This window comes from Pinus tabuliformis, chromosome 1_2, assembly GCF_031772625.1.
Source record: "Pinus tabuliformis cultivar Carrire ecotype Pingquan chromosome 1_2, CPIR1, whole genome shotgun sequence".
Classification (NCBI taxonomy): Eukaryota; Viridiplantae; Streptophyta; class Pinopsida; order Pinales; family Pinaceae; genus Pinus; species Pinus tabuliformis.
The window spans coordinates 362589610-362617239 of record NC_142298.1 but is presented as its reverse complement, the minus strand read 5'-3'; the positions used below and the strand labels follow the sequence as shown (position 1 = coordinate 362617239).

Here is a 27630-nt window from a genome sequence, read left to right as displayed (position 1 = left end):
TTGTGCCAAGATTGGAGAGGTGTTGAAATATGTAACTAGGTTTGGTCTTCATAATGACATGTGTGATCATGATTTTGCGTAATTGATGAAAAGAAGAAAAATAAAATTATTCTGTAATGCTTGAGTCATGGGTTTCATGCTCAAGGAATTTTATTTTTAGTTGAAGCTCCCATTGTGAGCTATTAGGTTTGGTCATCAGGTCATAAAGTTTAGTGAGTCATTGTCAAGAAATGAAGACCCATTTTGTGTTGATTTGGGGTAGCATCAGATGTGCTCTAGGTCTCAAATTTTGTAGGGAGGCTTGGGCACATGTATTCCAAAGAACCCAAAAAGTGTTTTGGGAAATTCCACCCAGAAATGATTTTATTAAAATAATTAATATTTTTTAATGGGACCCTAAGTCTATATTTTTGAAAGTCAACGAGAAGATTATTTAAGGAAGCTTGAGGGTCAGAGTTCAAAAGTTCGATTTTCCAAAGCAGAGTAAAGGAGCTGTCGGGAGAATTTCGAGAGTGAGTTGTTGCAATGAGGGGCGGGGATAGTTGGGTTGGAGTATCTTCTCCAGGACCCAGGATACGCAGCAGAGAGAAGTAGAGAGACACCAAAAGGGTTGACGAAGGGCTAGAAGGGCCCACGCAGAGCTTGACGTTGAGCCAGAAGAGCTCACGCAGAAATAGCGCAGTCATCCAGAGCAGAAGTCTGAGCTTTGCAGAGGAGGTGACATTTCTAAGCCAAGAGGGCTGGAAATTGCTCCAGAAGGCAAGATGTTTCCAATTGAGATGACGCGGAGCCTTTTGAGGCTGACACAGGGCCTACGCAAAGATAGCCAAAGATAGTTGGTTCAATTGCCGAAATAGCTGGGAATTGTCGGGTAGAGTGAGGTAATCTCACTAAGTTTTTCTGCCAGTTTATTTTCTCTATAACTGGATTGCCGGAAGAGAATCCAGAGTCGTATTCAGAAATTATTGTTTAATAATATAAAACCCTCAAAGTTGCTACACCGATTTTCCTGCATTAGGTTTTTCTGGGGACATTTGTCTAAAAAATAATGTCACTTGTGTGGATTTTTCTCTATTGTTATGCTCTTGTTTTGGGCATATAATTTAAAGGGTGTAGGCTGCAGTTTGTTAGCTTCAATATTTGTTGTAGGAAGTAGTAAATAATTAGTTTCAGAAACTAACAAATAGGAGAAGTTTAATCAATTGTTGCAGTAGTAGATTTGGGTGGGATTCTCAAATTCTCACATGGTATCAGAGCATTGCAGGTGAATCAAGAAAGAACAGTATGAGAAACCCAGCGCTGAGCAGAAGAGGGAGTTCAAAAAAGCTGCAGGAGGCAGCAATTCGAAATCCCAGAGGGTTTGCACAGTTCTAGCCGGAGGGCTAAAATTTCGAGGCAATCTCTCTCCGAGTGAGTCGACGAAGAGAAGGGCTTCCAGATCGAGTTTTTGTCGGGGCAAAGGGAGCAGCGCAGAAGCCTTCACTTAATTAAATTATATGCGGAAATAAGAGATTGAGCAAGAAAGAAAATACAACACAATAGACATTGTTGTTTTTGGACAAATGTCCCCGAAAAAACCCAATGCTGGAAAACTAGTGCAGCAACTCTCAGGGTTTATTATTATTAAGTAGTAGCAAATTCTGAATACATCTCTGAATACCTCTCCAGTTATTCAGTTCTAGAGAAATACTGGCAGAAATATTTGTGAGATTACCTCACACAATCACTGAGAAGATACTGGAAGATCCAAACTCTGGATGAAGTGCCTCTGGCAAGCCCTACGTTGACTCTACGCAGTCCTCACGTATTCCCTGCGTCAACCTCTCTAGGCACAGCGTCAGCCAGTTTCTTGATCGATTTGTTGCTTGGAGTCTCTGCTCTCAGCCTCTCAGTCTCACGCCCCAGCTTCCGACTTCTGAAACTGACTCTCCCCAACAAAATCTCGGGTTCTCTCTCACCCTTTGCGCTGCCTCTATTTGGCCCTTTGTGGCCCTGCGTCAGCCTCTGCGTCTGGGCTACTGGATCACTCTCTGGCTCTCTTTGTTGATGATTCTCCAATTGAGAAACTCTCTCTCTCCGGATGCTATCCCTACCCCTCAACTGCAAAAAATCTCCTTGATCAGAACTTCCTCCTAAGAAATTTTCACGTCAGAAATTCGATCTCTTGATCTCTCGATGTGTTTTCCAAATGACCGTCAAGCTCCCTTAAATAATCTTCTCGTTGACATTCAACGGCCCAGATTAAAAGTTAATCAATGGCTAAGATCATTTTAACTTGATGCTCGTCTTCTTCTAGAAGTTACACCCACAATTAGATTAATACCCATTAATATTTTTAATTTCCTAAGTTTAGACTTAGGGTCCTATTAAAAAATATTAATTATTTCAATAAAATCATTTTTGGGTGGAATTTCCCAAAACACTTTTTGGGTTCTTTGCAATACATGTGCCCAAGCCTCCTTGCCAAATTGGAGGCCTAGAGCACATTTGATGCTACTCTAAATCAACACTCCCTCTTAGCGAGGAATGTGCTCTAGCAATATACACTGCTGCATATTGCTCTAACTCTGAAGCACCATCCTCTGCACTACTGATGTTTGACATGTTGTCCACCAACTACTGCGCTACTGCTACAAATGTACTGCTATTGACACTGCCACTGTCAACACTGCATCCATACTACAGTGCCCTCTCAAGTGCTGCATTTGTGTTGCTGCTAGCAAAACACCCCAAATTACTGAACTAACTGTGTTCAGTAGGATACCACGTGAATGTTGGAGCCTGACTGCTACTAGTCTCCGCGTTAACCCTCTGAATTTATTGCGTTGTTGCTGACCTCTGTTCTGTGCCATCTGCACTGCTGCCAACTCTACTCAGACTCTAGCACTCCTAGCCACTGCAACTGTCTCTCCAACACTCCTCAACATCATCCAACACTAGTCCATCTACTACTTCTGATCTAGGCTCCCGTAGAAGGGAAATGATCCTAGAGGTGGGCTCCTCAAGGATCCTACCCATATGTAGCTCTTTCGAACTACAGCTCCAAATCAACCCACCTCCCTCCTGGAGGTATCTCGGTTGTCATGGAGAACTCTTCTTCTTCGATCTTCATGGGCGTAGCCTTCGGATCGTGTTTCTCATCCTTGTCCTTCTTCTTGAGAGGACACTAAGTAGCATAGTGACCCATCTCACCACACCTGAAACACTTGATCTTTGAGACATCCTTCTTACGTCTTTGCTACTCCTGTTGTCCCTTCGATGCAAGGGCTGCATTATCCTCCTCCTCCTTGGGCTTCGACCCACTACTGTTGCTTCCGTCAAGTTTAACCTTGACTAAGTCTCTCCTCAGCTCCTCTTGTTTTAGAGTTGCCCACATCTCATCCCAATTTGGCAATGTTGCTCTGCCCAGGATACTTTGGACAAAGACTTGCCACTCATCTAAGACAGAATTGAGGGCCAGTCTAACCAACTTTGAATCTTGAAGTGTATGCCCTGCAGCAGACATCTCATCACAGGTTTCCTTCAACTTCATGAGGAATGGATCCACATGCTCTCCCTTCTGCATTTGAGCAGATCTCAGCTTCTACTCCAAGTACATCTTTCGTTGCTTGGAAGATCCCTAATATAACATAGCCAAGGCATCCCACATCTCCTTAGCAGTCCTTCTACTAACAACGTGACACACCACGTGATCCTTGACTCCATCCAGGATCACCATGTCCCTCTGCTAATAACGTGACACACCACGTGATCCTTGACTCCATCCAAGATCACCCTCTTGGCCTTCGCCATCTCAACTCAGTATTTCTGCAGCGGATCTGGATCTGCAGGGACAGCCACCATGCCGTCGACGTATGTCTTGAGAGCATGCTCATCTAGAAGGAATGACATCCTTGCCTTCCAGATGACATAGTTGGATGCTCTGTCCAACCTATCCTGATCCCTCAAGCCATTGGTTGCCATTTCTACTGGGCTAGCCTATGTACTCCCTGCTAGAGCTAGTAAAACTATTGCCCCTTGTTGCTGCTCAGCTCTAGAGAATTCAAATTCCTTGGCTAGGAATTCTCTGAGGAAGAAATTCCCTCAGTCGTGCTTCTCCTCTCTCTTCTGACGATTTTCTGCCTAGCAAACTGCGTGCAGAAAATCTGCGTCCCACAAGCTCTCCTCACGATGAGGCTTCAGCGCTACTCCCTCTGCCCCGGCAAAAATTCGAACTGAAAGTCCTCTCCGTCGACTCACCCAGAGAGAGACTACTTCGAACTTTCAGCCCTCCAGCTAAGAACTGCGCAAACCCTCTGGGGTTTCGAATTGTTGCCTCCTACAACTTTTTCAAACTCCCTCTTCTACTCAGCGCTGGATCTACCGGCTCTGCTCTTCTTGCTTTACCTGCAACTCCGATACCATGTGAAAAATCCTCAACCAGAATCCCTACTACAGCAACTGATGATATTACTCCTTTTTGTTAAATTCCTTTAAACAAATTACTTGCAGTTTCCTACGGCAAATATCGTAATACATACATTGCAGCCTTCACTTAATTAAATTGTATGCGGAAATAAGAGACTGAGCAAGAAAGAAAATACAACACAATAGACATCGTTGTTTTTGGACAAATGTCCCCGGAAAATCCCAATGCGGGAAAACCGATGCAACAGCTCTGAGGGTTTATTATTATTAAGCAGTAGCAAATTCTGAATACCTCTCTGGTTATTCAGTTACAGAGAGAAATATTGGCAAAAATATTTGTGAGATTACCTCACACAATCACTGAGAAAATCCCAGTTGATCTGGACTCTGGATGAAGTGCCTCTGGCAGGCCCTATGCTACCTCTGTGCAGTCCTCATGCAGTCCCTATGTCAACCTCTCTAGGCACTGCGTCACCCAGTTTGCTAATCGAATTGTTGCCTGGAGTCTCTGCTCTTAGCCTCTCAGTCTCACACCCCGGCTTCCGACTTCTGAAACTGACTCTCCCCAGCAAAATCTCGGACTTTGTCCCACCCTCTGTGTTGCTTCTACGTGGCCCTGCGTCAGCGTTTGCATCTGGGCTACTAGATCACTCTCTAGCTCTCTCTTTTGATGATTCTCCGACTAAGAAAATCTCTCTCTCTCTGGATGCTATCCTTGCCCCTCAACTACAAGAAATCTCCTCGATCAGAAATTCCTCCTGAGAACTTCTCACTTTAGAAATTTGATCTCTTGATCTCTCAGTGTGTTTTCCAAATGACCCTGAAGCTCCCTTAAATAATCTTCTCGTTGACATTCAACGATCCAGATTAAAAGTTGATCAATGGCTAAGATCATTTTAGCTTGATCCTCGTCTTCTTCTAGAAGTTATACCCACAATTAGATTAATACCCAGTAATATATTTAATTTCCTAAGTTTAAACTTAGGGTCCCATTAAAAAATATTAAGTATTTTAATAAAATCATCTATGGGTAGAATTTCCCAAAACGCTTTCTGGGTTCTTTGGAATACATGCGCCCAAGCCTCCTTGCAAAATTTGAGGCCTAGAATACATCTGATGCTAATCCAAATCAACAAGGAAAGGAAGAGGCAGAGCATCAAGGTTAGTGACAAGTTTCTTGGGAGGCTACTATAGTCAAGGGTCTGTGTCATAGTCTTGGTACTTATCAATTGGAGATCTAGAAGAAGAATTTCAATTGGGTTTTCCTCTCAAGAGGTGAGAGGTTTTGGCCCTGGCTGGAGAAGCCTACATACCGTGTCACTTGTCTTTATTTATTTTGTTAATTGTCATGATGAGAAGAACACACTAATAAGCTAACAAAGAAAAGATCATAAGCTAAGAAGTAAAAGCATATCATAAGCAATTATCAAGTAGAGAAATTGTTAACTTTAAATGCCCTAGATTTCTCAACACTCAGCAAAGGGAGCAGCAGAGACAGGATGAGGAAGAGCTAGCGGAACTTCCCACAACCAGTGGTCGAGCCAGCAAAGAGGTTCTTCAAACATTAAGGGATGCAGAAGAGTTTATTGGAACTCCTAGGATGAGAAAGAGATAGCGCAGACAGCCTAACAGGTAACAACCATTGGTAGCTCAGGTTGTAGAACCTTCCAGCTTTCAGGAGGCTGCACAACATCAGGTGTGGATAGATGCCATGGTAGAAGAGTATAACTCTATCATGACGAATGATGTTTGGGAGGTAGTGCCCAGGCCAGAAGACAGATCAATTGTAGGTTCGAGGTGGATCTATAAGATCAAATATGCGGCAGACGACAGTGTGGAAAAGTACAAGGCTAGGTTCGTGGCAAAGGGGTATGCACAAAAGGAAGGGATAGATTATGAGGAAACCTTCGCCCCAGTTGCCAAATACACTTCTATTCGGTCAGTTATATCTCTAGCAGCTCAAATGGGATGGCAGATTCACCAAATGGACGTCAAGATAGCCTTCTTGAACGGAGTGATAGAGGAGGAAGTGTACATAGAACAGCCAGAGGGCTTTGAGACTCAGGAGAGGCGCACACATGTGTGCAAATTGAAGAAGGCTCTATACGGGCTCAAGCAGGCTCCTAAGGCATGGTATGGTGTATTGACACCTACTTGCCGCAGATGGCGTTCATTAAGAGTGACGCAGATCCTAACCTTTATTATTTGATGGTAGAGGATGAGCCCCTCATTCTCGTTTTGCATATGGATGATCTATTCTTGACAGGATCATCAGGGCTCATAGAGGATTGTAAAAGGAACTTGGCAATAGAGTTTGACATGAAGGATTTGGGATTGATGCCCTATTTCCTAGGATTGGAGGTGTGGCAGAAGGATGGGGAGATCTTCCTTGGGCAAGGATGATACGCTACAGATATTCTGAATAGGTTCAGAATGCAAGATTGCAGACCCATGTCTACACCCATGATTACCAACTGGAAGAAGATAGATGCATCAAATGACAAGGATGTCGACCCCACCTTGTATAGACAGCTCATTGGGTTTCTCATGTATCTGTTCAACACTAGGCCAGATATTTGCTTCGCAATCAATACCCTTAGTCAATTCATGATGGAACCAAAAAGGGTACATTGGGCGATAGCAAGGCATATTCTGAGGTAAATTCTAGGCACGGTCGAGTATGGGTTGAAATATACTCGAGAGGATGACATCAAACTTTGTGGGTACACAGATGCAAATTGGGCAGGCAGTTCAGTGGACAAGAAAAGTATCTTCGAGTACTGCTTCAATGTTGGATCAAGGATGGCTTCTTGGTGTAGCAGGAAGCGGAAGTCAGTAGCACTAAGCTCTGCAAAAGCAGAGTATATGGCAGCTAGCACAGCTATGTGCAAATCTATTGTTGATTTTTGGTAGCATCGGATGTGCTCTAGCCATGAAAATTGGTGGATAGGCTAAGGTACATAAGATCTCCAAACCCCAGAAATCGTTTGGGGAAATTCCAATTGGATTGAGAGATATTAAAATAATTAATATTTTTAATGGGGTTCCTAAGTATGAACTTAGGAAAATTAAAATATTAATGTGTATTAATATAATATGGGTGAGAAAGCTCTAAATAACGAGGATCAAGCCAAATCTAATCTTAGCCGTTGATTAGGGACTTAATCTCGGTCGTTGAATCAACAGGAAAAGTATAATAAGAGGCTTGAGGGTCAATTGGAGATACACCAAGTTGATCAGTCAATTCGATTTTTTGGGGCAGCGTTTAATGAGAAATCGAGTTAGTAATCTGTTTCAGCGAGGGGCAGTTCAGCAGAAGGCTGAGAATACATAGCAGAGAGGCAGAGAGAGTGTCGGACAGACAACGTAGAGGTAGCCGAGCTGATGCAGAGGCTTGGAGGGCCAACGCTGAGGACGCAAGAGGTCAAGAGGCTAGCAAAGTTGACGCTAGGCAAAAAGAGCTGTGTTGTGGTGTTTTCGTGGGGCAGACTGAGAGCTGGGAGGCAGACGCAGAGCCATAGAGGGTGACGCAGTCCCTGGAGGGTGATGCAGTTCTAGTGAGAAGTTTGGAGCATCTTTCGCTGTCCAGCTAAGGAACAATTGAAGTCACTATGGGGCTCATCATCCGGTTGTTGATCAGACGAAATATCTGTCTCCGAAAAGACGTACTTCTGCCAAGGAAAATCTCTTAAGGGTGAGCCATTTCTGGCACCCTAATTGTATTCAGAAAATTGCATAATAATAAAACCCTCATATCTGTTGCACCGGTTTTCCCGCATTGGGTTTTTCCGGGGACAATTGTCCAAAAATAATGGTGTCCCTTGTGTTGTCTCAGTTATTTCAGTTGTTGATTTGTATATGTGCGAAGGTTTCATTTGTGTTTATTTAAATAAATAACTTTTTAATGGAAAGAACAAGTAGGAGATAATAAACCAGATAATGCAGTAGGGATTTTTGATGTGTCAGACTTAGAAATTTCCACAGCTATATGGCTTCGAAAGCTGCTAGTAAGTTTGTTCAGGCAAAGGATTGTGATAATCAGAGTTGCATAAAGCTCTCTGAGAATCCAGTGTTTCATGACAGGTCGAAGCACATCGATATTCGGTGTCACTTCATCAGAGATTGTGTACAGTGAGGAGCAGTCCAACTACAGTATGTTCCCACAGAAGAGCAGGTTGCAGATATACTCACAAAAGCTCTAGGGAGAGCTAAGTTCATCTATTTTAGAGAACATATGGGTATGGTGGAGAACCTGTTTTAGTAGTAGGGACAAGCTATTTTGGATGTTGCAGATGTTGTAGTTGCAGCAGCAACAGATGAGAGGGAGTTGCAGTGCGGATGCAATGTTGGCAGCAGTATGGTAGGGTCAGCAACAGCACAGATGCAGCATATATTAGAGTTGCGCAGTAGTTGGTGGGCAGTAGCAGCCAGACATTAGCAGCGTAACAGAGATGATGCAGAGACAAAGTGTTGCTACAGGAAGCAGCAATGCTAGAACACATTCCTCACCAAGAGGGAGTGTTAGTTTTTGTAGCATCGGATTTGTTCTAGCCACGAAATTTTGTGGAGAGATTAGTGTTAATTTTTGGGTAGCATCGGATGTGCTCTAGCTCCAAAATTTAGTCGAGGGGCTAGAACACATGAGATCTCCAGGACCCAGAAATCGTTTGGTGAAATTCCACCCAAATTGTATTTTATTAAAATAATTAATATTTTTAATGGGGTTCCTAAGTCTAAACTTAGGAAAATTAAAATATTAATGGGTATTAATGAAAATATGGGTGAGAAGCTTCTAAGAGACGAGGATCAAGTCTAATTTAATCTTAGTCGTTGATTAGAGATTAGATCACGATCGTTGATTTCTCAACAGGAAAAGTATAAAGGGAGGCTTTGGGTCAGTTCAAGAACACACACACAGAGCAGCACTCGAGCAAAATCGAAATTTTGGGGCATGGTTTACTGAGAATTTCAGAGTGAGCTTCTAGTGCAGAGAGGGGCAGTTCGGCAGAGGGACTTCAGTCCAAGGCCGAGAATACATAGCAGAGAGGCAGCACAGCACCAAAGAGAGACAGCACAACTCTAGAAGGGTGACACAGAGGCTAGAGGAGCTGACTCAGTCACTTAGAGGTAGCGTTGGGGTTTCTGTGAGGTAGATCAAGCAGCAGTTCAATAGATCGATTTATGAGCTGGGAAGGCTCACAAGGAGGGTGACACAGCTCCTAGAGGAGGTGATGCAGTTCCAGCGCAAAGCTTGGAGCAACCATTGTTGCATAGCACTTGGGACAACGGAATCACCTGTGGGGTCGACTCATCCAGTGGTTGGATTCGCCAAAATATCTGTCTCTGGATAGAGGTACTTCTACTAGGTTTATTCTCTATTGGGTGAGCCAAATTTGGCACCCTAGTTGTATTCAAAAATCTACTTAATAATAAAACTCTCATATCTATTGCACCGGTTTTCCCACACTGGGCTTTTCAGGGGACGTTTAGTCCAAAAATAAGTGTCCTTTATGTGGTTGTCTCATTTATTTTTCAATAATATGTACATTGGTGTAGGTTGTAGTGTATTTGCATTAATATTTTCTGAATATTTCTGAAAATAATTGTTAAAATGAAGAATACAAGTAGGTAATGCAAATCAGTTTGCTGCAGTAGGATTTCTAGTTTGTTAGATTCAGAAATTTTCACATGGCATCAGAGCGATTGCAAATCAAGAAGGACAGAAGCCATCGACAGAAGGACAAAGGAAAATCTGTGTGAAGACATGTATCCCGAAAGATGGCACAGTTTCTGGTCAAGAGAGCAGAAGAGGGGTGCGCAGTCACCAAGGGAGGCTCATGCAGAGCCTGTATCAGCCTGATTGGGTGACATTGTTTCTGCAGAGGGCAGCGCAGTGGTTACTGGGCTAGTGGAGAGACTATTGAGTCTCGTTTTTCTGGTTGCCGTGGCTAGAGGTGCAGTGCAGATTTCATCTGGAGTTGTTAGTGGGGTGTTGATTCTGTTGGTGCAGTACAGTACCTAGTGGGGCAAAAGCAAAGTAGAGGGAATCAGTTCCTCAGAAGATTCCTTGCCAAGAAATGTAGATCCAGTGCTGAGTAGCAGCAAAGAGAGATTAGAGAGGCGTGGTTTGAGAGTGGTTGGCAGAAGGATTTCCATGAAGGAAATCGAAATTCAGAGGGCGCTTGCTCCTTAGAGGATTTCTAGCGCCAAAGAAATCTAAATCCGAGTTTTGTTGGGGCAACAGTGAAAGAGGGAGAAGAGAACCAATTCGACATTCATTTGAGCAGAGATGGTCGTTAACGGACTAAGGGATCAAGACAGGTTGGATGGAGCATCCAACTTCGTCATCTGGAAGGCCAGGATCCTGGCAATTTTGGATAAAAATCACATCAAGGATTATGCCTTGAGGACGGTTGTTGTTCTAGTTGATGTTGATCCTCTCAAGAAGTACGAGGAGGCTCAGGCAAAAGCAAAGTGCATGATCTTGGACGGGGTCAAGGATCATGTGATCCCACATATTGCTGAGAAGGACACAACAAGGGAAATGTGGGAGGCCTTGACCACATTGTACAAGGGAACTTCCGTTCAGCGGAAGATGTTGCTTGAGAGTCAGTTGAGACAGTTTCAAATGCAGAAGGGAGAAGAAATCGATCCCTTCCTTCTCAGGTTGCAAAGGATCTGTGACCAGCTAACTTCCGTAGGGGCTACACCAGATCCTGAATTTATGGTCAGGACTGCCCTGAATGCAGTCACTGAAGACTAGGAAACCTTTGTCCAAAGCATCTTGGGCAGGGCTTCTCTTCCCAATTGGGAGGAGATGTGGGTATCTCTTCGACAGGAAGAGATCAGAAGGTTGACCAATGCGGGAAATAGCAACAAAGGGATCAGAGTCAAGAAGGAGGAAGAGGAGGATGTGGCTCTCGCATCAGCAAGACAACAAGGGTAGCAAAAGAGAAAGAAAAAGGACATATCCAAAGTCAGATGCTTCAGATGTGGAGAAATGGTTCATTTTGCCACACAGTGCCTTCGGAAGAAGGGCAAAGAAGAGAAGTCTGAATCAAAGGCAATTCTAGTGCAAGCTGACAAAGAGGGCGATGAGGGTTGTGCTATGAGTGTGATATTAAGCTATAACCGGGAGGACTACATGAAAGGGTAGGATCCTTGAGGTTCCCAAACTCTTGGATCACATACGGCTACGGGAGCCCTTAATGACAGTAGCAGAATGACGGGAGTCAGTTGGTGCGAGGGATGATGGAGCAACAATGGCAAAGCTAGAGTGCCAGAGTCTGAAATAGCGCAGTGGAATGTTGCAGCAATGCGAGAGGCACAAAGCAGATACAACATTATCGCAATAGCATTATAGGGTTAGCACAGATTAGCAGCAAAGGTAACTTCAACGTCCAGGGACATCCAAACTGACCAGCATGTCAGCTTTTTGGGTGGTTTTTTCAGTTGCTTACTTCTCAGCAACTGAGTTGCAGTGCAGTAGTTAGCAGTGGTAGTGCTATGGGCAGCATGATGCAACATATTGAGAGGGAGCTGCAGTACAGATGTAGCAGTGACAGTGGCAGTGTCATGGGCAACAGTACAGATTGCAGCAACGCAGTGGATGAAGGGCAGCAGGCCAAGCATCAGCAGTGCAGAGGACCGATGTCGTGGATCAGTGTGATACTTCTGCTGGGAAGTATTGCTAAAGCACATTCCTCGCTAAGAGGGAGTGTTGATTTTTGGGTAGCATTGGATGTGCTTTAGCTTCGAAATTTTGTGGAGGGGCTAGAACACATGAGATCTCCAAGACCCAGAAATCGTTTGGTGAAATTCCACCCGGATTGTATTTTATTAAAATAATTAATATTTTTAATGGGGTTCCTAAGTCTAAACTTAGGAAAATTAAAATATCAATGGGTATTAATGAAAATATGGGTGAGAAGCTTCTAAGAGATGAGAATCAAGTCTAATTTAATCTTAGCCGTTGATTAGAGATTAGATCATGGTCATTCATTTCTCAACAGGAAAAATTATAAAAGGAGGCTTGGGGTCAACTGGAGAACACACACACACACAGCAGCACTTGAGCAAAATCGAAATTATGGGGCGTGGTTTTCTAAGAATTTCGGAGTGAGCTTCTAGTGCAGAGAGGGCAGTTCGGCAGACGGACTTTAGTCCAAGGCCGAGAATACAATGCAGAGAGGTAGCACAGCACCAAGGAGAGACAGCGCAGCTCCAGAAGTGTGGCGCAGAGGCTAGAGGAGCTAACGTAGTCACTTAGATGCAGCGCTGGGGTTTCTATGAGGCAGATCGAGCAGCAGTTTAGCAGATCGATTTCTGAGCCGGGAAGGCTCACTGGGAGGGTGACACAGTTCCAGCGCAGAGCTTGGAGTAGCCATCGCTACGCAGCATTGGGGACAGCGCAATCACTTGTGGGGTCTATTCATCCAGTTCTTGGATTCGCTAAAATATCTGCCTCCGGATAGAGGTACTTCTGCCAGGTTTATTCTCTGTTGGGTGAGTTGGATTTGGCACCCTAGTTGTATTCAGAAATCTGCTTGATAATAAAACCCTCATATCTGTTGCACCAGTTTTCCCACACTGGTTTTTTCAGGGGCGTTTAGTCCAAAAATAAGTGTGTCCTTTGTGTGGTTGTCTCATTTATTTTTCAGTACTTGCTTTGTATATTGGTGTAGGCTGCAGTGTATTTGCATTAATATTTTCTGAATATTTCTGAAAAATAACTTGTTAAAATGACGAATACAAGTAGGTAATGCAAATCAGTGTGCTGCAATAAGACTTTTGGTTTGTTAGATTCAAAAATTTTCACAGTTAGAATACATGAGATCTCCAAAACCCAGAAATCATTTCTGGAAATTCCTCTAGAAGTATCTTGTTAATTTTAGGTATGTTATATGCTGATAGCAAATTAACTTCAATTTTCCATATTAGCTCAATATCAATTGCAGATTAGCAATCACATTTAGCATGATAGTAAAATGCAGATAGAACATAAACATAAATCGCAGAAGACAAGCCAAGACAAGAGGACACAAGATGTGGTGCTAGCTAGGGACAAACCCCAATGTGGGGAAACCCTTGATCAATTCTTCTTATATGTTCTTCATAGTTCAATAGAGAGAGAGATAGTACATATACATCAAAAGTCAACCTCTTGACTTATCTAAATAAGAGCAGAGATCTTCTCTAAGAAGATAGCATATGAGGCAGCTGATCTGAGCTGAGTAGAAGGCATACTGCTTCCACTGATCCAAGGTGAGTCCATCACCATGCTGCTCCTCACTGTGCTGCACCTCACTGTGCTACAACCAATCATCATGCTGCACCTCCCTATACTGCATCATCAAGCTGTACCTTATCATCACGTTGCACCTCCCTGTGCTACATCATTAAGCTGTACCTTACTATCATGTTGCACACCCTGTGTTGCACCATTAAGTTGTACCTTACTGTGCCCATCATGTTGCATCTCGTTGCAGCATTCATTATCACAGCGCTGCACTTTGATATACTTGTGTTGCACACATCATACTACCCTACACTTCATCAATATGACCATCATCATGCAGCGACATTCAACATCATGATGTACCTTAATGTTGCCACATCTTATCATGCACGACAGTAGTTCACTGTTAGGACTATTTGTTGCATTGGATGGCATTCTAACAGCAGGTAGGGCAGCCTTCATTATGGACTGGTTGGGTCATCAAGACATTCCTAACAACCCTCATACATAGGCAACAACATCACACTGATCCATGTTGCTCCAACCTTGTTTGTTGTTGATTGTTTGTGACTGTTTGGTTAGGGCATATTGTTGTAGCCTTAGACTTCTCTAACAGACCCCAAACAGCCCTTGAAACATTGCGGCATGCTTTAGGTGAACTCCTCCTTTGCTATGTTGTTGCCTTAGGGCATATGACAGCCCTTTACTGCCCTACGCAAGCCCAACTGTGGTGCTATGGTCTGCGGCCTAGCACAACAACATTTGGTCCTTAAAACATGTCCAAAGCACCAACGTTTAGCCCTCATCAACTCGGCCTAACAACTAGCACACTCGGCCTCCATGACATCAACTCGGACCCATGATTTTACCCTAAAACAACCCTTTACTCCTCACAGTTTCTTCCTTCTGTGTTGCGGCTAGGAGACAACGTTTAGGGTGGCTATATCATGAACAGCATTTAGGGCAGCTTTATTATGGACAACGTCTAGGCTTGTGTCCACCATAAGAGTTGCCCTCCATTAGGATGTAGAGCCTTCTCTCCATTGCCTGCATCTAGATCTAGGGCATGCCTTTTCCATGATAGCGTTGAGCTAGGGCATCTTCTCCTTCGGGCTGCGTAGTCTCTTAAGATCTCTTCCTCCCACCAAAAACCCAAAGACAAGTGGAGAGGAAGAGATCACAAGAAGAGTGTGTGTCTAAATGACTTTCAAGGCACCTCTATTTATACTACAACATTGAGCATAAGTGGGGGCAATTTGGTTGTTGGCCGACCTTGATGGATTGTCCCATAACACAAATAAATTCATATCTCCATGAATACTTATCGGAATCGGATAATCTTTAGATCAATCCTACACCTCTCGATGAGAGAATCCAATAAAAATATCATCTGCCATAAATAAGATGACCCACATGGAGTTTGTCCCTAGTTGCCAATTTTAACACTCCCTCTCAACTAGGGCGAACTCCATCCATTGATCCATCTGCCAAACTATGTTATCACTACCATCAGTGCCCTGCACTGCTCTGTTGAACCATGAAGAAGAAGAATTGATAGAGAATGTCTCATACCATTCTCTAGTATCTACTGACCCGAAGTCAGTCCCATATGAAGAGAGTGTCTCATACCACTCTTACTAATTTGAAATCGGTTCCAAATAAAGGGAGTGTATCATACCACTCTTATTGATCCGAAATCAATTCCAAAAGAGAGTGTCTCAAATCACTCATACTGACCCGAAGTTAGTTTCATTGATCCCAGATCAATATCATCCTAGCATAGGGAGTACGGTAGTAACACAATGCATCCATCGGTACTACTATGGTCCCTATCCTCATTTCCCTACTCATTGGCCAGATGAGAGGTACTTCCCATGAGTCCCAGACTGCATGGGTAGGATGTCTCGGCAGGAGAAGGATGAACCACTCATCCTGCCTACATGTCACAAGGGGTATCCCAGGGGAAGGTTGAACCACTCACCCTGTACACAACAAATCACTAGGGGAAGGTTGAACCACTCACCCTATGATTGTGTCTCAGCAGGAGAAGGATGAACCACTCATCCTGCCTACATAGCAAACCACTAGGGGAAGGCTGAACCACTCACCCTATGGTTGCTCATCGCTCCATGATGTACCCCCAAGCTCCCAGAGCTCAATGTCCATATCATATAGGACCCTTAGGAGAGAGTCTCTCCACGACTCCTAGTCGTTCTCGGAAAGTCACAAATTTGACCTTTCCTAGGGGCTTCGACAGAATGTCAGCGACCTGCACATCAGTCCCAATGCGATGGAGCCTTCTTGCTCATCGATGTACCATATCCCAGATAAAGTGGTACCTGATGTCTATATGCTTGGAGCGATCATAGAATACGGGATTCCTCAACAATCAAATCCCCCTCTGGTTGTCACAGAAGATCACGGTGGTATCCAGCATGTGTCCAAACAGCTCACTGAAGAGCTTCCTCAACCAAGAAGCTTCACATGAGGTCATACTCGTAGCTATGTATTCGGTCTCAGTGGTGATCAAAGCAACCGACTTCTGCATCTAGGATATCGTAGCAGAACCCAAAGAGAACCAGCACCCAGAAGTGCTCTTGCGATCCTCCACACTGCCTGCCCAGTCAACATTCGAATAATCATGCAGCTTCACATTTCTGGCAGTGTATCTCAATCCATGAGAGATTGTGCCCCAAAGATATCTCAGAAGATTCTTGGCACCAATCCAATGAGGCTCAACCATATATGAGCTCAACATGCTAACTGCAAAACATATATCCAGACGGGAGTTCACCAAGAACATCAATGCTAGTATGAGTTTATGAAACTCAGAGGCATTTCCCAAATCAGGTCCGGCATCACTACCACATAACTTCTGAAAGTTAAGCTCCATCGAGGTAGTCACAGGCTTGCAGTTTACCATTCCAAATCTGGAATCCAACTCCCTCTTACTTTTGCAAATGAGAGGGTCTGCACCTGTTAGGAAGAGGTCGTCCTCATAAGGTGCCAGTATGAGAGGTCTATCATCCACAACCTTCAAGCAATGGTTTGGATCGGCTTCACTCCTAGTGAATCTCAGCTTCATCAGACAGCTATCAATCCTCTCATATCAAGCCCGGGGTGTTTTGCTTCAAGCCATAGAGGGATTTCTTCCACCTGTATACATGAGATTCCCAATCATGAATCTCAAACCCCTCAGGTTGTTCCAAATCTATGGACATGCTACATGAGGGGAATGGTCCCCTTGTAAGATTTTCTTTCGATACATCTCGGACATGTACCTTCATGCTCTTCTTAAATTCAGGCATCCCTATCACCATTTGACTCACATCGGGTAGGGTCCCATAATAAGCAAACCTTCGGTGCTATAGAAGAGATGTGTCAACTGACATGGTCCCCAATGGACTTCCTGCAACTTGATACAAATTGCCAACCCTGAACTCAAGAATAAAAGCATCTTTGAAAATTCCATTTTCAAACACGTACCTTTCCATCGATGAATGCCACCTTGAAACCTTTGACTTCCATTGCCGAAATGGACACCAGGTTCTTCTTGAGATCAGGTACATAAAGAACTTCTTGTAAATGAATCATGTTACCCTCATTCAATTGAGGGGTAACATTCCCTACACCCTTTCCGGGATAGGTGGCATTGACTCCAAGTATAATCTCCACGATTGTTTCCTTCTCTATCAAATTAGAGAGTGCTTCCTTCTATCTGATGAAGTGCCTTGAAGCACTACTATCAATAAGCCAGATTCCCAAAGAGTCTGGAGAAGTAGTAGAGAGGGCCAATATAAGATAATCCTCCTTTATCAGAAACAACATTTGATTCTTCATACCAGGAGTTCCTTGATTTCTTTGAAGAGTCGACCATTTCCTTGATGACCTACATTCCTTTTTCCTTTGCCATTTTACATGTCATTCTTTCAATCATTGAAGATGCCCCTAGAATGATTGTTATCATCACCAAGTGATGTGTCCCTTCTATTCGTACACTCCTTCACATAATGGCCAAACTTATTGCAAGCAAGGCATCTGCCTTTCCTTCCACCCTTAGATCCAGACTTCCCATTGAAGTGATCATTAGGTAGGCCATCAGATGCTTCCGCTGCACCACTCTGATAATCTTCTTTGATTCGACTTCACCCTTGGTGAATTTGAAGAGGGATGAAGAACCCATTGAGCCTTTTGTCCTTTCCAACTGTCTATGGTGATTGCTCTTTCACTCTTGCTTGGGCTTTGTCTTCACCTCAGCTCTGATACCATGTTAATTTTAGGTATGTTCTATGTTGATAGTAAATTTACTTCAATTTTCCATATTAGCTCAATATCAATTCCAGATTAGCAATCACATTTAGCATGATAGTAAAATGCAGATAGAACATATAAATCGCAAAAGACAAGCCAAGACAAGAGGACACAAGTTGTGGTGCTAGCCAGGGACAAACCCCAATGTGGGGAAACCCTTGATCAATTCTCCTGATATGTTCTTCATAGTTCAGCAGAGAGAGAGATAGTACATATACATCAGAAGTCAACCTTTTTACTTATCTAAATAAGAGCAGAGATCTTCTCTAAGAAGATAGCATATGAGGTAGTTGATCTGAGCTGAGTAGAAGGCATACTGCTTCCACTGATCCAAGGTGAGTCCATCACCATGCTGCTCTCACTGTGTTGCACCTCACTGTGCTACAACCAATCATCATGATGCACCTCCCTATACTGCATCATCAAGCTGTACCTTATCATCATGTTGCACCTCCCTGTGCTACATCATTAAGTTGTACCTTACTATCATGCTGCACCTCCCTGTGTTGCACCATTAAGTTGTACCTTACTGTGCCCATCATGCTGCATCTCATTGCAACATTCATTATCACAGTGCTGCACTTTGATATACTTGTGTTGCACACATCATGCTACCCTACACTTCATCAATATGACCATCATCATGCAGCAACATTCAACATCATGATGTACCTTAATGTTGTCACATCTTATCATGCACGACAGTAGTTCACTGTTAGGACTATTTGCTGCATTGGATGGCATTCTAACAGCAGGTAGGGAAGCCTTCATTATGGACTGGTTGGGTCATCAAGACAGTCCTACCAACCCTCATACATAGGCAGCAACATCAAACTGATCCATGTTGCTCCAACCTTGTTTGTTGTTGATTATTTGTCACTGTCTGGTTAGGGCATATTGTTGTAGCCTTAGACTTATCCAATAGACCCCAAACAGTGCTTGAAAGACTGTGGCATGCTTTAGGTGAACTCCTCCTCTGCTACGTTGCTGCCTTAGGGCATATGACAGCCCTTTACTGCCCTACGCAAGCCCAGCTATGGTGCTATGGCCTGCGGCCTAGCACAAGAACATTTGGTCCTTAAAACATGTCCAAAGCATCAGCGTTTAGCCCTCAAGAACTTGGCCTAACAACTAGTACCCTCAGCGTCCATGACATCAACTTGAACCCATGATTTGACCCTAAAACAACCCTTTACTCCTCACGGTTTCTTCCTTATGTGCTGCAGCTAAGAGACAGCGTTTAGGGTGGCTATATCATGAACAACGTTTAAGGAAGCTTTATTATGGACAATGATTAGGCTTGTGTCCACCATAAGAGTTGCCCTCCATGTAGGCTACCATATTAGGACATAGAGCCTTCTCTCCATTGCCTGCAGCTAGATCTAGGGCATGCCTTCTCTGTGACAGCGTTGAGCTAGGGCATCCTCTCTCTTAGGATCTCTTCCTCCCACCAAAAACCCAAAGACAAGTGGAGAGGAAGAGATCACAAGAAGAGTGTGTGTCTAAATGACTTTCAAGGCACCTCTATTTATACTAAAACGTTGAGCATAAGTGGGGGCAATTTGGTTGTTGACCGACCTTGATGAATTGTCCCATAACACAAATAAATTCATATCTCCATGAATACTTATCGGAATCGGATGATCTTTAGATCAACCCTACACCTTTCGATGAGATGAATCCAATAAAAATATCAGCTGCCATAAATAAGATGACCCACATAGAGTTTGGCCCTAATTGCCAATTTTAACATGTCTCAATTAGATTATTAACCAATTTTTAAATATTTCCTAAGTCTAAACTTAGGGAATATGGTTAATTAATCAACATTAGTTGAGATAAGGCGTGAATCATCTAGAAACTCACACGGATCGACCCAAAAATGATCCTAGTCATTGATTATGTTTTAATCTTGGTCGTTGGTGCTCAAACAGTGGATTATAAAAGAAAGTCGATGTGGTGATGGAGATCATCCAGTGCAGATACTCAGTTGCCCAAGCAATTCGATTTTCTCAGTAACAGCAGTTCAGCAGAGAAGATAGAGCCAGAGGGTGTGTAGCAGGTGGAAGAGGAGAGCAGCATCATTCCGGGAGAAAGTTTTCAGTTCCGGAAGAGTCGAGGGAAGGAAGGCCGAAATCTTCAAAGGGTCAACATAGGGACTGCATAGACGTTGACGTAGGCATCTCAGCACAGAGGTTGGGGAAGCTATTTCGGAGGCAGAAAATAGCTGTGGGGTGAGAGAAAATTCTCATAATATGCTTTCAACTGTTTTCTTCAAATTAGATTGCCAGTTGGGCATCTAAATTATTGTACTCAAAATTGTTGTTGAACATTAATAATAAAACCCTTATTTGCTGCACCGGTTTTCCCAAGTTGGATCTTTTCGGGGACAATTGTCAAAAAATAATTGTGTCAATTTTATTGTGTGTGCTAGAATTTCTCAGTTTCCACTATTTTATTTTCTGCAGTATTTTTATGGTGAAAATTGCAGCTGTGATTTTATTCGTTATTTGTCATAGTAAATAAACTACAGAATTAATTTCTGAGTTAGAAGAATAATCTCCAATTGCTGCAATAGATAAACTTTCACAATAAAGTTTAATCAGTCAGTGTCAAGAAATGAAGACCCATTTTGGGCATGTTGTACATTGTAAAAAGTAAATTTGTTTCAGCCATTAACCCTAAAAGACCTTGTCACCAGCACTCCTTGAAGTCGGCATACAAAAGGAAATTAAGATGATTCCAGAATGGCATGTCAGCCTAGGCACAAGGTCAAGTCGGCCTATATCACATGGACAGACCACTATATATAGGAGCACTTGACATCACTTGGAGGAAAATTCAGTCAAGCAATCTGTAATAAGAAGAAGTGTGAAAATCATAAGGGGCAGTCTCATAACCAGCGAAGTGAAAGGCAAGAAGAGTGAAAAGGTCCAACACTGTTTTTGGATAATTTCTCTTCACACATGTGGCAGAAATTAGGGTTTTTGCAATAGAGTCATTTCAGTCCCTCGAGAAACCTTCCAGGAAGTCACCAATCATCATTCTTGGTAGCCAAAGCCTTAAGAAGAAGCCTCCAAACTAAGCGAAGGAGAAAAGCATCGCAAATTTCCCTCTATCAGCTCACACATGCAGAATTGCAGAGGTACAAACAGGCCGAAGATTGCAGGTCTATGGAAAGGAGCTGAAATTTCATAGAAGCTGATATTAACAGTACAAGGAAGCAGATTGACTTGTGTTGACTTGGGCAAGAAGAGGAAGCAGTTTGACTTGTGTTGACTTGGACAAGAAGAGGAAGCAATGAAGAATGGTTTTGTGACTTGGTGTCTTGGAGAGGTTGTTGTGTCAAGGGTCTTGGTCTTGGTATTCGTCACTTGAAGTTTCTATAAGAAGAAGAATTCGTTTGGGTTTTCCTCTCAAGTTGGAGAGGTTTTGGCCCTGGATGATCGCTTACACACTGTGCCTCTTGTCTCATTATTGTTTATGGTTTAGTAGTTGTTTGATGAAGAAGAACACTATAATAATCTAAGTCACAGAAGAACCTAATCTAAAGAAGTAAAAAGTATTCACAAGAAATTATCATTGCTAGAGAAATCACTTATTACTAATGCCCTAGATTTCTCAACAAGGGGCAGCCAGTTCCAGGTGGCCCTTCAGGAAGTACCTTCCTCACTAAGAAGGAGCGTTGATGAGAGTAGCTAGGGAAGTACCTCCGCAGAGGCCTATGTGTCTAGGCATGTGGAAGTTGCCTAATTGACTCTTAACCTTAGCAATTACTTTAATTATTAAAGTAATCAACTTTTTGTAAAATAAAGTGAGTTAATCTAATGAAATGTAAAGGTTATTTGCATTAGTGAATTAGATGAATCTCAATCATTGATCTCAAGAGATGTCAATATCTCATCTCAATTGTCAATCGCTTTGGAGATTAGGGTTGTGGATCCAATCAATACCTCAAAGATATAAAAGGAAGGCTAGGCTAAGGGAGAAGACACATTTAGTGAACAAAACACAGTGAGAATGAGATCTCAATGACTGGGTGGAGAACACCTTGCATTCAAGTGTGTAGGGTTCAACGAAGAGTGCAAAGTGGTAGCAAGGGAGACAAATCCAGATCGGCCAACAAGATCAAACGATACATCTGCAGAGGGGCTTGATCAGCTGGAGCCTGGGATAACTCCACATTTTTTGTTGTATTTTTATTTTCCTCAATGTGCAATTGTCCCAAGAAGGGAGCCCTCGTATGTTCTGAATTTATCTGAATGAAGAACTGATTTGAATGCAGGAACCTTTGTGTGCATGGGATTGAGATTGGTGTGATTAATTTGCTTCCGCTCTTTATGTTAAAGTCCCAGTTGTGTCTTTTATTCAGTAGATCTGCATAATAATTAAATGTCACTACAAAGAATCTGCTAGGTAGTAATTGGCTAGATTTCTGGGGTTAAGGAAATTTAACATATAAACCTTAAATAATATTGCACCTGCGAAGCCATTTGCATCTTATCATTTCATATAAGTGATAATAGATATGGAAATGCAGTGAAGCTGCAGATTAGTGAGCTAACACCATGTAGGTTTTCGCTAAAAAAGAATGCCATAAGCATCAAGATGTGCTAATTGTTTGAGCTTCAGATGCATGGTAGGCATGTAGATGGCCATTCTCTAACAGCTAATTCAAGGTACCTAGTGGGATGGATGAATTACCAATTACACCTAGGGTCTAAGTAGGTTCCAGAATGCACTGCATTACATGCTAACTATTTATGTGTATTTTTGTTCAAAGGTGTTGGGAAACAATCTATAGCAGAGAGCGAGAGGATTATTGTCAACATGTGCTGAAGGGGCCAATGGTTGTGGCTTCCTGGCGTCTTGGTCTCCATGGTTGGTAATGGGAGTTTGCCCATTTTGTGAGTATCAAATGATTGAGCAGCTGCCAGCAACTAGTCATATGCAGCAATGAGATGTCCATCAGATTCTTAGCAGTGGACTGAGCATCCGTAAACTAAGTAATCTGAATTTTGTACTTTGTAAATGAGCAAAGCCTAAGATCGAAATTGCAGTGGATGCATGATTTGAGCCGTCAATAATAAATAGGAGTTTCCTACTTGCAACCTTCTATGAAACTTGGAAAAATAAATTGTGGAGATTTGTTGATGGTTAGGAGGAGAGCATCGTTGGGTGTAGTTGTGTTGTTATCTTAGAGCAATTACTGGCTTTTCCATTAGCAAGCTATGTACGTATGCCTCCTTTGATAATCATAAAATAGAACTTTTTTTAGTTACAGCGTACTTGTCTAGTCCCATAGCTTATGTATGGTCCTGAGATTGCCTAATCTTGCACATAATTTCAAAAAATAAAAGCTAGAAGTGTCATAGTAGTAGAAGGAACCCAATAGTCAAGATAGGGAGGCCTGACAAATAACAACACTAATCAATACAAGTTAAAAACTATCAGCATTGTGTTAATTTAAAATTTATTGTTAACAACTCTTGTTAACCATAAACAATGTGCTACCACAAAAACAGAACTTATAGTTAAGCTAATGAAAAGCAAGCATGGAGAATAAGAATACCTTTTTCACATCTTCGTTTAAAACAAGAGGGCGTGCAGAATCGTGCACACACACAAGCTCTGTCATTTGATCAATTTCCTAAAATTTTGCAAACACAATCGATGTTAATGCTATTTATGAAATCATATATTGCAAGAATAAGAACTCCCTCAAGAATTAAACGCTTAAAATATATAATATTAATGATGAATTGAATGTATATGGACAAAATAATCCTTTGTGTTGATTAAAGAGGACTACCTAAGAATATAGAACAACATCTATTAAGTTCTATACTATATGTGGCCACCTTGCGGATTGCATAGAAGAAAAGGAATAACAATATGAGGGAAAATTATCACGTATCCTTGCAATTCTTCTCTCACTCGTTTTTGCAATCTATGTATTCAAATTTTATGGAGAACGTTTATGACAACTAATCAGAAATAGACTAAGTTGAAAGTAAAAAGAAATTCAGCTGGTGACATTCCTCAAACAAAATTTTATAGTTTCAACAAATTTCACTACCTTGGTCTCTTTTTTAATCGTAATGAGTAGCTTTACCCAAACATGAATATTAAAAGACAAACCTACAAATAAATAATCAAAATGATAATGAAATGGGACAAAGTCATAAAATCATCCCAACCAGATAAGTTGTTAACATGAAAATCATTAGAATAGGGATTTAAATACCTTGCTTAAGTACAATTGTGGCCACATTTAGAATGTTAATGTTTGTGGGCTATTTTGACCACTTAACAACATCCCCATGCCCTTCAACCGCATAGGACTTGCAATCAGCTAAAACAAATGTTTTATGTTGAGAAATCAAGTGTAGTAGGATTTAGGATGATTTCTCTATCTTGATAATTACTTGTGAGTATTTAATGGCTTCTTGTTACTTATATTATCTTCTTCATCAAGCAATTACCAAAAATACAAAACATGAAGATCACAAAAAAACAAAGGAACACAAGAAATTAGGCTCCAAGCTAGGGCAAAACCCCACAGGTGGAAAACCCAAGAAATCCTCTTCTTATAGAATCAGATCAAAGTGAGATATCCAAGACCCAAGACCAAGACCAAGATTGCCACAAAGACCCAAGTCAACCCTCATACAAGATAGTCAACAAAAGTCAACATTGGTCAAATCTCTGAAATTTGGTCATCTCCTGAATTTCAGCGCCTGAAAGTTCGGGCCTACAGTAGCACAGAGTTTCCCTTAGGAAAATTCGCATGTGTGAACAGAACTAGGGCAGAAATCAGCTCGTCTTCTCTCTCCTTTGACTATCCTCTCTCTCCTTTGACTTCAGCTGGTTTTTTTTCTTCATCTTGCATAGAAATCGATGTGTATGAGTGAGTGGTTGAGGTCGAACTGCCTTGTATTTATACATGTCCAAGAGCTTGAATAGCTGCCTCTTTAGGCCAACTGGACCAAGGAGGGCCGATTCAGTCTTGTGGATGACATTTTGACTCTTTGACTCATATAAAATGATTTTTCTTTTTTCTTACAACAAGTCCAAATGGGACTTTGACTCAATTACATTTTTTTGACTCAATAACTCAATTGACCCTATAAGCATGAAGAACATGCTTTGACTAGAAATAAAATAATATAAATGAATAAATATATCAATAGTACATTTTAATTACATTATGAAGACTGACACTAGTTACATTTCCAACATTTTGCTCCTAGACCTAGCTTATGTATTCCAAAACTGAAATCTTATTACAGCAACTGGAATTTATTTTTCTAATTGTTAATTATTTTACAATTTATTTGCTACAGCAAATATCAAATAAATCACATTGCAACCTTCACAAATAAAATATTGCAGAAATAATAGTGTTGGACACTAAGAAAATTCTAGCGCACACAATAAAAATGATTTCGTTAATTTTGGACAAATGTCCCAGGAAAAGCCAAACTTGGGAAAACCAGTGCAACAATGAGGGTTTTATTATTATGCAACAGTGAAATTATGAGTACAATTTATGGACGCCCAACTGTAAATCCAAACAGCAGGTAAATCTCGCCAGAATTATTTAAGGGAAATTCCCCTTCTTCCACAAGCAACCCCAGCACGAAATCTCTTCAGAAACTCATCCTTTTGGACCCTCTGCATTGGCCTCTGCACAAACCCTATGACATCAAGCCTCTGAACTGCCTCTGATGAAGTCATTCTACCTATCTCTACTAAGGAAATTGCTTCTCCGGCACTCTAGACCCTCTACCCGGCCTTTGGAACTAAAAACCAGTGTTGTGAAAATCGCGATTTAATAGCAATTTTTTGACTCAACCGATATTATTGCCCGATTTTTACAAAGTTTTTGTTTGTTTGTTTGTTTTTTTTTTTTTAATCGCGATTCGAATGGAAAAAATTGCGACCCTCCGGGACAACGCATTTTATAAGCAAATTGATGAGTTTTATTTTGAGAGTTGAGGAGAAGAGGAAGGCGTCTACTAGGGCAAAGGAGGAGAAAAACGGGAGATTTTAGCATCCCAAGCAAGAGAACTTCATGTTTGGACCAAATTTCTTCAGCAAACTGTGATTTCCAGGTATGGGCACCAAATTTGGCCATTTTGTTTTGGTTTTTTTCTTATTTTTGCTTGGGTTTCTATAACCCATTGATTATCAATGATTTTTGAGTGGATTTGATAGTGTTTTTTTTTTCATTTTTGTTGCATAGAGTGGAGAGGGTTCATTTTGGTCAAAAATGCAAAAACTTGATTGTTAGATTTATTAGTTTAATTTTTTCTTGTGCTCTATTTTTTTGCATCATTTTTTATTGGGTTTGAATGTGCATTTTTTCTATTATTGTTGGATTGAGTTGAGGTTTTATTTTTGTTTGTCAAAAATTCAATGTGTTGTGTCATGTATGTAATTTTTTTTTTTCAACTTGCAATTCTTATTGTGCCATAGGTTCAACTTCAAACTTCATCTTAAATTAAAACTCAAGAATTCTACCAAGTTACAAACATGCCAAGCAAATTGGACCCTCTGTGGAAATTTGGTGAACATGATGGAGGGTTTGATAGAATAAACTTGTCTTGCAAGTTGTGTGAGCAACATATGTCGGGGGGGTTTATAGATTGAAGTATCACCTTGCACAAATCCCTGTACGTGATGTAGGGCCTTGCACCAATACAAATGCGGAAATCATCCGAAAAGCCATGAGATCATTGGAAGAATTAGAGCAAGACAAAATGACCAAAGCAGATCTGAAAAAGCAACTAGCAGGGAGTGTGTTATGATATGAATATGGAAGTGGCACTGGTTCTACTTCAGCATCAATTTCTACAAACCAACCTTGTAACTACCTCATCATTTTTTGTTCCTAAAACCACGACTGGTTCACAACCATCTATCACTTCAATGCTTAAAAAAAAGGAGAAAGAACAAGCTGACAAGTTGTTGGGGAAGTTTCTTCTTTGGAGTGATATTCCTTTCAGCGTTATAAGGAATAATCCATTTTTTCAGCATGTTGTTGATGTTATTGCAATTGTTGGCATTTGCAATTGTTGGCCTAGGGTACAAAATCCCTTCTTATGATGACTTTAGACTCTAGATGCTGCATTCTTGAAAATGAAAAGGTTGACTGCACCAAAATATTGGAGGAGTTTAGGGCATCATTGACACAAACAAAATGCACTGTGATGTCAGATGGTTGGACCGACCAAAAGGGGAGAACCCTTATAAACTTCTTGGTTAATTGTCCCAAGGGGACAATTTCTATGAAATCTGTTGATGCACCTTCACATATCAAATATACAAAATTATTATGTGATTCGTTGGATGTGTTTATTTTGGAGGTGGGTGCAGAACATGTTGTCCAAGTCATAACGGACAATGCTGCAAATTACGTTGTTGCTGGCAAGATGCTTATGGAGAGGCATCCTACTTTATTTTGGACACCGTGTGTTGCACATTGTATTGATTTGATGTTGGAGGACATAGGAAAAATTTCCTTCGTCAAAGATATTATTGACTCAAAAAAACATTACAAAATTTATATATAATCATGCATCTGTGCTTAGATTGATGAGAAAATTCACCAACAACAAGGAGTTGGTGCGCCCCGCCATTACACGGTTTGCCACCAGTTTCATATCTCT

General features: G+C 41.7%; 1 protein-coding gene across 1 annotated transcript in view; it reads right to left on the bottom strand.

Moving 5' to 3' along the window:
• ISPD (Nucleotide-diphospho-sugar transferases superfamily protein) overlaps nt 1-27630 on the bottom strand; it is a 418080-nt gene that overhangs the window by 265558 nt on the left and 124892 nt on the right. The window contains exon 7 of the mRNA XM_089393569.1: nt 23529-23606. Within this exon, the coding sequence (XP_089249695.1) occupies nt 23529-23606 (78 nt within the window). The remainder of the gene's footprint in view (nt 1-23528; nt 23607-27630) is intronic.